Source organism: Orycteropus afer, unplaced genomic scaffold, assembly GCF_000298275.1.
Source record: "Orycteropus afer afer isolate SDZICR_OR568_19922 unplaced genomic scaffold, OryAfe1.0 scaffold00018, whole genome shotgun sequence".
In the NCBI taxonomy this organism is placed as follows: domain Eukaryota; kingdom Metazoa; phylum Chordata; class Mammalia; order Tubulidentata; family Orycteropodidae; genus Orycteropus; species Orycteropus afer.
The window spans coordinates 759,553-771,272 of record NW_006921605.1 but is presented as its reverse complement, the minus strand read 5'-3'; the positions used below and the strand labels follow the sequence as shown (position 1 = coordinate 771,272).

The window sequence follows — 11,720 nt, the reverse complement described above, 5'->3', positions numbered from 1 at the left end:
CCCCCTGGCTCCCCTCTCCCAGCCCCCACCAAGCCCACCCTTGCTGGGCCTCCAGAGCCGGTCCATCCCGTGCCGCAGCAGCACGATCCTGGCCAGTTCCATGAAGGACTCGGTGATGTTGAAGTCACACAGGGGGCTGACCTCGAAGAAGGTCACACCCAGGCGCTCAGCATAGGCGCGGGCCTGCTCCGTGGGCACCTGCCGCTTGAAGGCCAAGTGCAGCCGGTTCCCCACCAGGATTTTGGGAACGCCTGGGGCATGCTAAAGGCAAGAGGAAGGCAAATGAATGGGTTACTATTTGGGCCTGCTGTGCAGTGGGAGCTGGCACTGGTCACCCGCTCCCTGGGGCTGGACATTGGCAAGGACCACAGAAGGAGTGCAGCAGCCAAAACAGAGCCACACAGAGCTCTGGTGACAGTGTCACTGGGTCATACCTCATCGATCTCCTTAATCCAGCGGTCGATGCCATCGAAAGACCAGCGGTTTGTGATGTCATAGACCAGGATCACACCCTAGAGGGAAAAGGCCACGGTGCTTGAAACCCAGACACAGACATGTGGCTGCTGGCCTGAGGGGCCTAATGCTGGGATGCGACTTGCAACTACACCAAAGAAACTAAGCCAACTAAACAGCCACTGCTTCTGTTTTCTCATAAAATGAGTTACTTTTATTTATCCACCAGTGTAGCAGCTCTGGGGGTGTTTCCAGTGCTACTTCATGAGCTCATCGATAAACCCCAAGCTTCTTGGTGAGTGGGGACTAGAACTCACACTTCCCCATCCAGGAGCTACTCCAGGGACACAGTATGTGGGCCACCACAGACATGACCCCCTCTCTAAGGAGTGAAGTGTGTGTACACACGCACATGCATGCACACACACATGCAGAAACACACATAGACACATGCACAGAATACATGGATACAGGCACGCAGGTGCACACAAAAGGCACCTGTGCGAGAAAGACATGCATGCAGCGCACACATGTGCACACACATGCAGGCACGTGTAGACATGCACACACCCTCATGCACACACATGCACATGCAGGGCACACATACATGTGCAGACATGCACACACATCCTCGAACTGCACAGATGCACATGCATGCAGGACAGACCTATGTGTGTGCAGACATGTGCACACAGTCACATGCATACACATGCAGGACAGGCACACATACATGTCCATATACATGCACACACCCTCATACACATGCAAGTGCATGCAGGGCAGGCACACCTATGTGTGCCCACACACAGACACACCCTCACATATATGCATACATGTGCAGGACAGGCCCGCATGTGTGCGCACAGGCACACACACTCTCACGCACATGCATGCATGTGCAGACATGCATACACCCTCACACATATGCACACACGTGCAGGACAGGCCCGCATATGTGTGCATGCACGTGCACACACTCTCATGCACATGCATGTGCAGATATGCACACACCCTCACACATGCATGCATGTGGACAGACATGCATATGTGTGCACACACGTGCATACACTCTTCCACAATCCTGCTGCTGAGAAGGCTAAGCCACCTAACACATCACAACACATTTTTAGACTCTGATATAGATTTACAGAAATGCTTTGTCTTTCCCTCCAGTTTTCCATGAAGAGGATGGTTAGTTAAGCATTTTAAATGGTATCTATTCAAAGTCTATTTGCTCTCCCAGTTCAGGGAAATGACACGTTACCTGTGCACCTCGTGAGTAGGAGCGGAATATAGTACAAAACCTTCCCTGCCCCGACGTGTCCCTGGAAAAGACATCAGAAGCCGTTAATGAGGTATCAGCTCTCCTTCCTGATAACAAGGCATTTGAAGTGAGCCTGACTCCCAACATGGCTGTAACATTGTCTCCTGGAGGGACCTGGGTGTTGTGGCAGATGGCCCTCATCTTTCTAAAAGTGAGACTGCAGGCAGAGTGTTTGTGTACTTTGGAGACAAAGCTGTGTTAATGCATTAGTCTACACTGGAGCAGTGAGTCTACAAGGGTGAAGTCAATCTACCCAGGGGCAGTGAGTTACACTGGGGCAGCGAGTCCACATGGGGGCAGTGAATCCCTACTAAGTACAGTGAGTCTACCCTGGGAGAGTCAGTCTACACTGGGGCATTGAGTTCACACTGGGTATAGTGAATCTACACTAGGGCAGGATATCCAGGTTCAAAGGGGTGGGAGGCAAAGCTAGGCCCCAAGCCCCCTAGAGCCAGGAAAGGGAGGGACCAGGAGTGGCCTCAGGGACCTCAGGAGTGGCAGGATATCGAGGTTGAAAGAGGCAGGAGGCAAGGCTAGCCCCCAAGCCCCCTAGAGCCATGAAAGGGAGGGACCAAGAGTAGCCGGGGACCACAGAGTGGCAGGTTTCAGGCAGGAATTAGGTAAAAGGAGGGTGCAGAGGTTTCCAACAGCAAAGGGAGACAAACTTTTCTGTCAGTTTGTCATCCCGTGTGGCTTGTATGTTGCTGTGAGGCTTGGGGCTGTGCCACTGGTGTTTCAGATGCCAGCAGAGATGCACATGGTATAAGGTTTCAACACAGCTTACAGACTAAGACAGACTAGGAAGAAGGAGGAGGCCATCCACTTCTCAACAATTGGCCAGGGAAGACCTTATGAATAGCAGAGAAACACTGTCTGATACATTACTGGGCAACTTTATCAATAGCTTGGAAACACTGACACGGTGCAGGAAAACTAGCCCCTTGGCTTGGGAGGCACTCAAAATAGGACTGGGAAAGAGCTGCCTCATTAGAGTAGATCCAACTTTAATGATATGGATAAAGTAAGTCTTTCAGGACTTCCATGTGCTGACATGGACGACTCAAATTGAGGAGAAACAGCTGCAAACATCCATTAATAATCAGAACATGGAATATACAAAGTATGAATCTAGGAAAATTGGAAGTTGTCACAAATGAAATGGAATGCATAAAGAATGATATCCTAGGCATTAGTGAGCTGAAATGGACCGGTTTTGGCCATTTTGAATCAGACAACCATATGATCTACTATGCTGGGAATGACAGTTTGAAAAGGAATGGCGTGGCATTCATCATCACAAAAGATGTTTCAAGATCTGTCCTGAAGTACAATGCTGTCAGTGATAGGATAATATCCATACACCTACAAGGAAGACCAGTTAATACTAATATTATTCAAATTTATGCACCAACCACCAAAGCCAAATATGAGGAAATTGAAGACTTTTATCAACTTCTGCAGTCTAAAATTGACAGAACATGCAATCGAGATGTGTCAATTATCACTGGTGACTGGAATGCAAAAGTTGGAAACAAAGAAGAATTACCGGTAGTTGGAAAATTTGGCCTTGGTGACAGAAATAACTCTGGAGATCACATGATAGAATTTTGCAAGACCAACGACTTATTCATTGCAAATATCTCTTTTCAATAACACAAACGGCAGCTATACATGTGGACTTTGCCAGACGGAGTACACAGGAATCAGACTGACTACATTGGTGGCAAGAGGAGATGGAAAAGCCCACTATCTTCAGCCAAAACAAGGATAGGAGCTGATTGTGGAACAGACCATCAACTGCTCATATGCAACTTCAAATTGAAGTTAAAGACAATCAAAACAAGTCCATGAGAGCCAAAATATTATCTTGAATATATCCCTCCTGAATTCAGAGACAATCTAAAGAATAGATTTGATGCATTGAACACCGATGACCGAAAACCAGAGGAATTGTGGGATGACATCAAGAGCATCATCCATGAAGAAAGCAAGAGGTCATTAAAAACACGAGAAATAAAGAAAAGACCAAAATGGATGTCAGAAGAGACTCTGCAACTTGCCCTTGAGTGAAGAGTAGCTAAAGCAAATGGAAGAAATGACAAGATAAAAGAGCTTAACAGAAGATTTCAAAGAGCAGCTCGAACAGACAAAGCCAATTACTATAATGAAATGTGTAAAGACCCGGAGTTAGAAAACCAAAAGGGAAGAACACGCTCAGCATTTCTCAAGCTGAAAGAGCTGAGGAAAAAAATTTAAGCCTCGAGTTGCAATATTGAAAGATTCCATAGGCAAAATATTGAACGATGCAGGAAGCATCAAAAGAAGATGGAAGGAATACACAGAGTCATCGTACCAAAAAGAACTGGTCAATCTTCATCCATTTCAGGAGGTGGCATATGTTCAAGAACTAGTGGTACTGAGGGAAGAGGTTGAAGTTGTGCTGAGGGAATTGGCGAGGAACAAGGCTCCAGCAATTGACGGAATACCCACTGAGATGTTTCAACATATGGATGCTCTGCTGGAGGCACTCACTTGGTTATGCCAAGAGATATGGAAGATAGCTACCTGGCCAACTGACTGGAAGAGATCCATATTTGTACCCATTCCCAAGAAAGGTGATCCCACAGAATATAGAAATTATCGAACAATATCATTAAAATCGTATGCAAGTAAAATCTTACTGAAGATAATTCAAACACAGTTGCAGCAGTATATTTGACAGAGAACTTCCAGAGATGCAGGCTGGATTCAGAAGAGAACCTGGAACAGGGATATCATTGCCGATGTCAGATGGATCTTGACTCAAAGCAAAGATTTCAGAAAGATGTTTACTTGTGTTTTATTGACTATGCAAAAGCATTTGATTATGTGGATCATAACAAATTGTGGACAACATTGAGAAGAATGGGAATTCCAGAACACTTAGTTGTACTCATAAGGGACCTGTACATAGACCAGGAGCCTGGCATTCAAACAGAAAAGGGAACACTGCATGGTTTAAAATCAAGAAGGGAGCACGTCAGGGTTATATTCTTTCACCACACTTATTCAATCTGTATGCTGAGCAAATAATCTGAGAAGCTGGACTATTTGAAGAAGAACGTGGCATCAGGGTTGAAGGAAGGATCATTAACAACCTGTGATACGCTGACAACACAACTTTGCTTGCTGAAAGTGAGGATGACTTGAAATACTTACTAATGAAGATTGAAGAATACAGTCTGCAGTATGGATTACATATCAATATAAAGAAAACAAAAATCCTCACAACTGGACCTATAAGTAGCATTACAATAAATGGAGAAAAGATTGAAATTGTCAAAAACTTCACATTGCTTAGTTCTACAATCAACACCAATGGAAGCAGCAGTCAGGACATCAAACGACGTATAGGACTGGGTAAATTGGCTGCAAAGGACCTCTTTCAAGTACTGAAGAGCAAAGATGTGTCCTTGAAGACTAAGGTGTGTCTGACAAAAGCCATGGCCTCATATGCATGTGAGAGCTGGACAATGAATAAGGAAGACTGAAGAAGAGTTGATGCTTTTGAGCTGTGGTGTTGGTGTAGAATGCTGAAAGTACCGTGGACTGCTAAAAGAACTAACAGGTCTGTCTTGGAGGAAGTGCAGCCAGAATGCTCCTTGGAGGAAAGAATGGCCAGACTTCGTCTCACCTACTTTGGTCATGTTGTCAGAAGGGACCATTCCCTGGAGAAGGATGTCATGCTTGGTAAAGTGGAGAGCTGATGAAAGAGGGGAAGGCCCTCAATGAGGTGGATTGACACAGTAGTGGCGGTGACGGGCTCAAGTGTAGCAAGAATCGTGGAGCTGGCTCAGGACCGGACGGTGTTTTGTTCTGCTATGCATAGGGTCACTATGAGTCGGAGATGACTCGATGGCACCTAACAACAACAACAACACTGGGGCAGTGAGACAACATGGGGACGTGAGTCCACACTGGGGAAGTAAATCTACACTGAGTACACTGAATCTACACAGGGCAGTGAGTCTTAACAAGAGCAGTGAAAATCTACACTGGGACAGTGAACCCATACTGGGCTTAGTGAGTCCACACTGGGGACAGAGTCTACATGGGGCCAGCGAGCAGGAGCCGTGGCAGATCCCTCCATTTCCAATCCAGCAATGAGACCTAGTGAAATCACCCCTCAGACACACCCCTCCATTCATTATACTGGAACTGGTACCGAGACCAAGAGGGTACCCGTCGACAAGGGAGGCACACTGCGCTGCCACTGCTGGGACATGCAGATGGACTCCAAGCAACACAAGCTAGGGTCAGCTCCCATGGTGTGTGCTCACAGCAGAGCTCTCGGGACCACGGCTGCTGCGTCATTTCTCAGGATGACATCATCACACTACCACGCGTGCCATTTGCATTCCCATTTTGCCAGATTGTTCTGTGGGGTCAGGAACCCCATGGGACCTAGCCGTGCTTATCCAGGTCTCATGCATGAGCAGTGAGACACAGCATGGCTTTGCTGCTTCTCTTCCTTGGCACTGTGGTTGGTGACTGGCCCTGCCTTCCACATCCCAGAGGGACACCCAGACTCCAGAGCAAGGGGCTGGGGCTCAGGAGAGAGCAGGAGGCTCCAACGTCCCCAAAGACATGGGAAGCAAGACAAATTCACTAGGGATCCCGGGAGCAGCCTCAGCAGTGCTTCAGGAGCTAGACTCCATCCACGACAGAAGCTGCTGGAAGCCTGTGGGCAAGGAGGTGGACTGAGAGCAATGCCCAGAAGCCAACCTGCCGGCTTTGCACAGGCTGGCAAGGGAGCAATAGCACGTACATGTGCACAGAAGTGTAGTGTTTGTGTGCATGTGTGTGCAGGCGTGTACGTGCATGTGCACATATGTACGCAAACGTGCAGGTACATGTAGCATGTGCATGTGCGTGCATGTGCCCACATGTGCGTATGAGCACATACAATCATGAAGAGTGCACACATGACAGCCTGAGTAGGGAGTGTGTGCAGGCCAGGCCACCCATGGTCCCAGGTGCCCCCCAGGACACAGTGGTGAGCCCAGCCCCGTGTTCACCCTCAGGGTGAGCCGACCAGATGGTTGACACGTGCTGGGGCACAGTGTGCAGGACAGCAGAGGGGGCTGCGCAGGGTGCCTGTGTGCAGAGCACGCAGAAGTGCGCTGTGGAGCTGCGGGCAGGCACCTTGCACGGGAGGCCCTCACGGCCCTGCAGGGACCGGGGTGATTCTGAGCAAGGCAGGAGCCCGGTGCTTACCAGAGTTGTAGCTTCACACGCCGGCCGTCCAGTAGGATGGTGGTCGTCTTGTAGTCAATGCCTGTTCAGGAGATCATGGGGCAATTTTAACCCAGGCCTGGCTGCAAAGCATGTCCATATGGCTTTCTCAATAAAAACATTTGGGGGAGATAGGTTTTCTCATTACTGAAAATTTGGGGTGCATGGGGCGATTGTCTGGCCTGCATGTGCATTTTCGGACATGCTTGGACCTGCCTGCTGGGCTATGCTCCTTGCCCAGTAGAGAACCCCAACCTCAGCCACTGGTTCCTCTCTTATTACCGACGGGCTCAGTTGCATAGGGTGAAGGCCAGGTGTCCCCTCAGTCCCCCTCTGCCCATAGTGGAAGTCATGAAGCCCCAGGTCCCCCGACCCATACAGGCCTGGGCCTCCCCAGCTGCTGCCCAGAGGGGAAGGTACAACAAAGTAGGAGGGGAGGGTGACCCCATGACTTGGATTTGGCCCACCAGTCAGAAGACCAGAGGACTCTGCCTTCTGCTCCTGGGACTGGTGGGGGACTGAGATGGGGGACACAGTTCATCACGGCCTGGAAGAGTCTTTGTGTTTCCAGCAGCTGGCAGGTTTGCGTGAGCCAGTGGCCAGCCCTACTCTCCCAGCTCTGAGGCAGCATTCAAAGCCCCGACTTGTGCTCTGTGTTACATGAGGCTGGAGGTCTGCAAACGCTGGTCCCCAAGCTCACACTAGGGGCATGAAGTGAAGGTGTGTGTGAAAGTCAGTATGAAGCACTACCCCAACCGAAAAACACAAATGCACGTATTTATGCACGCTTACGCCTGAGGAAAAAGATGATGGGAATAGCCCTACATTGTTGTCTTTGGGGATCTCTGGGTTGTAGAATACGGGTAGATTTCCTTTCTTTTTCTAAACCTTATTTAATATTCTTTTTTTTCCTTCCCTCAATGAACATGCATTTCTTCTAAAATCAGAAAAACAGCAGTATTAAAAAAGAAGTAAAAACACCCCTCCCCATTCCACCAGAAACCAATTTTACTTCTGTGAGTAACCACCCATGTTCACAAATAGTCCACTCAGACTGATTATGCTGTTCAGTCTGTCAGTGTGCCCAGGAAGGAGAGCGTCATTGAGAGAGAAGGTGTCTAGTCAGTGACTGGAGAAAGAATGAGTACTCCTTTCTGACAAAAAAATACAACTCAGTTTATGGCCACGAGAATTCCATTGGCTTTGAAACATGACATGTCACTGTGGCTTCTGACTTCTCCCACTTCCAGAACTGATGCAAGACTGTCCTCAAAGCACCTCAGTCTAGAGAAGAGCCATGAGAGCACCTGGATGTGTTGACAAGCGAAGCTGAGGTAAGAATAACTCAAAAGGGAAAACTGCTGACAGGGAGGCACAAGTGAGAGGCCACTCTAGAGAAAGCCACCCCGTGGCTAGAGCATCCTCAGTAACTCTCCTCCAGAGGAAAGAACAGCCCAACACAGCTCCGAAAGCAAGCCCCTCTACAACACCATGAGAAGGACAATGCCCTTACCAAAGAGCTCGCCTCATGCTCCTTAGAGGGATCTAGAATGCTGAGACTGGGCTCTGAGCCCACCCCATCTCCAAAGAGAAACACTCCATCAGAAAGATCGGATTCCAGAAAGTCCCTCTCGTTAAAGAAGGCTGAAGGTAAACAGTGTGTAAGGCAAAGGGAGCCAAGACTTAGCTTCACACGCCAAGAACATATCAACTGTATGCTAAGGAGGAGTGTACGACATCCCTGGAAGTATGTAGGTCTCCGTCCTTGGGGTTTCATACTGCTGAATCAGCAAGAAGGGGTCACTGTGCCAACTTTGGTCTGTCTTGTGTCCACCTGCTATGGGACGTATGTCTGGCACCGTGCGCCAAGGTGGGGCTTGGTGGAGGCCATGGGCTCTCATTCTGCCACTCAGAGTTAATTCTTTTAAATGTTCTCTAAGAAGAAGAATACTCCATCCATAAAACAAGAACAGCACTGTTCTTAAGGAAAAGGAGTAATAAGACAGGGAGAACCCTGTCTTATTAATGTTCTGTAATGATACAGAAACCCAAGTGAGTGAGAACCCTCCAACACAGCACAGAAAGAGAACACATCAGCAGGGCTGGATGAAGGCAGGGAAATGTCACAGAAAGCAAAACATGAGAAAAAAGAGATGGAAAGCAGGAGGGAAAGACAAGAAAATGACAAGAGTTACGCATGCAACCCAACATCTGACCAAGCAAGATTCTACAAAGAGAGCACCAAGAAGAGAGAACTTTCCAGAATTATTAACAACAGTGGTGAGTAGTGACTGGGGTCTGAAAACTTATAAGCGGCCATCTAAGAAACAACAATTGGTCTCTCCTCATCTGCAGCAAAGAAGAATGAAGAAAACAAATGTATGGGAACAATTAGTCCAAGGGACTTGTGGACCATGTGAACCTGAGCCTACATGACCCTGACACCAGAAGAACTAGATGATACCTGGCTACCACTACCAACTACTCAGAGAGGAAAGGGATCACAATTGGAGATCCTGGATAGAGTGGGAGAAAAATATGGAACAAAACTCAAAATCATAAGGAAGTATCAGGCTTACTGGTCTGATGAAGATTAGTAAAACTCCCAAGACTATGTCACCTTTCAGGCCTGGAATTGAACTCACTCCTGTGGCTTCCAGCCAAACAATGGACAGGCCTACAAGGTGAACATTTATACCAGGGAGGTGTGCTCCTTAGAATAATAAACCTTGTAAAAAAAAATTAGAAAAAATAACAATGGTACTGGTAATGTAATAACTACAAGAAAATTAACCAGGACTGAAGGGTGTGAAGGGAGCTCTGGTATCATAGTACCTAAGGCACTTGACTGCTAACCAGAAGGCTGGTGGTTCAAACCCACAAGTCACTCCTCGGAAGGAAGATGGGGCAATCTACTTCTGTAGTGATACTACTGTAATGATACAGAAACCCAAGGACGGGTCGCTATGAGTCGGGTCCGACTTGACAGCACCTATCAACAACAACAACAAAGGGTGTGAATACATGAATCTCCAGTTGAATGCTGAAAAACTATCCATGCCAAAGCAGTTTGTGGTGAAATTTCATATACAAGGGGATTCCCATGCTTCTGGAAAATTAGGAAAAACAGCTCACATAAAATGGAACAGGAATCAAAATGGCATCTGAATTCTCAGTGGGAGCTGGACAGCAATAGGGCATCACTTTCAAAATTCTGAGGGAAATCACTTTGCAGGCTAGAATTTTATACCCAGCCCAAAGGCCAATCAAAAGTCTCAAAGTTACCTTTCTTTCTTCTTTCTCAAGAGGCTATTAGATGATGTGCCCCAGTCACATAAGAAGCAAACCAGAAAAGACTCCACTGGGGATGTTAGAGGAGACCACTTGGCAGAGGGACCCAGGGACAAGGGCCCTTGTCTAGGCATCCTCAGCCTCTTGTGCTCAACCCCTTCCCTGTCAGGCATACTCAGGCCTCAGGCTTCGCAGCACCACTTCCAGGAAGACCCCTGGTCTGCCTCTAAGACAGGACACCCCATGTCACATGGAATCACAGGCCTTCATGTACTACTAGCTAACTGTAATCAGCACACAGATCATGCCTCACACTGGCTGCACAGAGAAATCATTGAGTAGATAAAATATTTCTCCCTTACAGTGGAACTTTCCTTATGGAAATTCAAAGAGAGCCAGAAGGCAAGCATAGTTAAGAGACTTAGAATCACCTCTCTGCCTGTGTTGTTAGAAATGAAGTCTGGGGTGAACATTAAGAACACAGGATTAGACCCTCCCTGGGCAGCCCTGGCTTTCCCAGGGTCTGAATGCTGACTCTGCCCCATCCCACCCACACAGGGACACCCTCCCAGAGACATGTGTTTGATGTGGCTCTGCAGGGCACTTTCTGAGGTCTCCCTTCACCATCTTCTTCCTGACCTGAGGAGCTAGGGGCATTTCAGTATGATGAAGCAGACCTCATGATGAAAACTATTTTTATTTATTGTTTGACTCCAAGAAATAAGTACAAGAGGACACTTTCAAGATCCCATTAGCCAACCTCACTACAGGAAACCAAACACCACACCCACTGCCGTGGAGTCGATTCCAATTCACAGCACCCTACAGGACAGAGTGGAACTGCCCACAGGGTCTCCAAGGCTGTCAACCTTCACAGAAGCAAAGCCCAAACCATACCCACTGCTCTGAAGTCGATTTCCACTCACCACACCCCTAGAGGTTGGGGTAAAACTGCCCCATGGGGTTTCCAAAGCTGTCATTTTTATGGAAGCTGACTGCCTCATCATCCTCCCACTGAACAGCTGGTAGGTTCAAACTGCTGGCCTTCTGGGTTAACAGCTGAATGCTTTAACTGCTGCGCCACCAGAGCTCCCTCATTCTGGGAAGTAGCTCTTTTGTCTTCCTCCATCCAGCTCAGCCCAGAGCAGCCTAGGGGATGGTTTCTGGGCACCAGGTGGCAACCGAGGGAGAAATCCCTGACTACAAAGGAAGCGCTTCCTTGGACCCTCTCCTCCAGGGCCCTCTCCTCCAGGGGCCCTCTCCTCCAGGGACCCCCTCCTCCAGGGACCTCTCCTCAGGGACCCCCTCCTCAGGGACCTCTCCTCCAGGGACCCCCTCCTCAGGGACCTCTCCTCCAGGGACCCTTTCCTCCAGGGAC

General features: G+C 48.3%; 1 protein-coding gene across 1 annotated transcript in view; it reads right to left on the bottom strand.

The window, feature by feature from the left end:
* The window catches only part of RAB40B (RAB40B, member RAS oncogene family), a 32,761-nt gene that overhangs the window by 2,042 nt on the left and 18,999 nt on the right, over window positions 1–11,720 (bottom strand). Inside the window, exons 2-5 of the mRNA XM_007959552.2 lie at window positions 7,034–7,094; window positions 1,718–1,778; window positions 435–512; window positions 39–261 (exon numbers count right to left, since the gene is read on the bottom strand). Of these exons, the coding sequence (XP_007957743.1) occupies window positions 39–261; window positions 435–512; window positions 1,718–1,778; window positions 7,034–7,094 (423 nt within the window). The remainder of the gene's footprint in view (window positions 1–38; window positions 262–434; window positions 513–1,717; window positions 1,779–7,033; window positions 7,095–11,720) is intronic.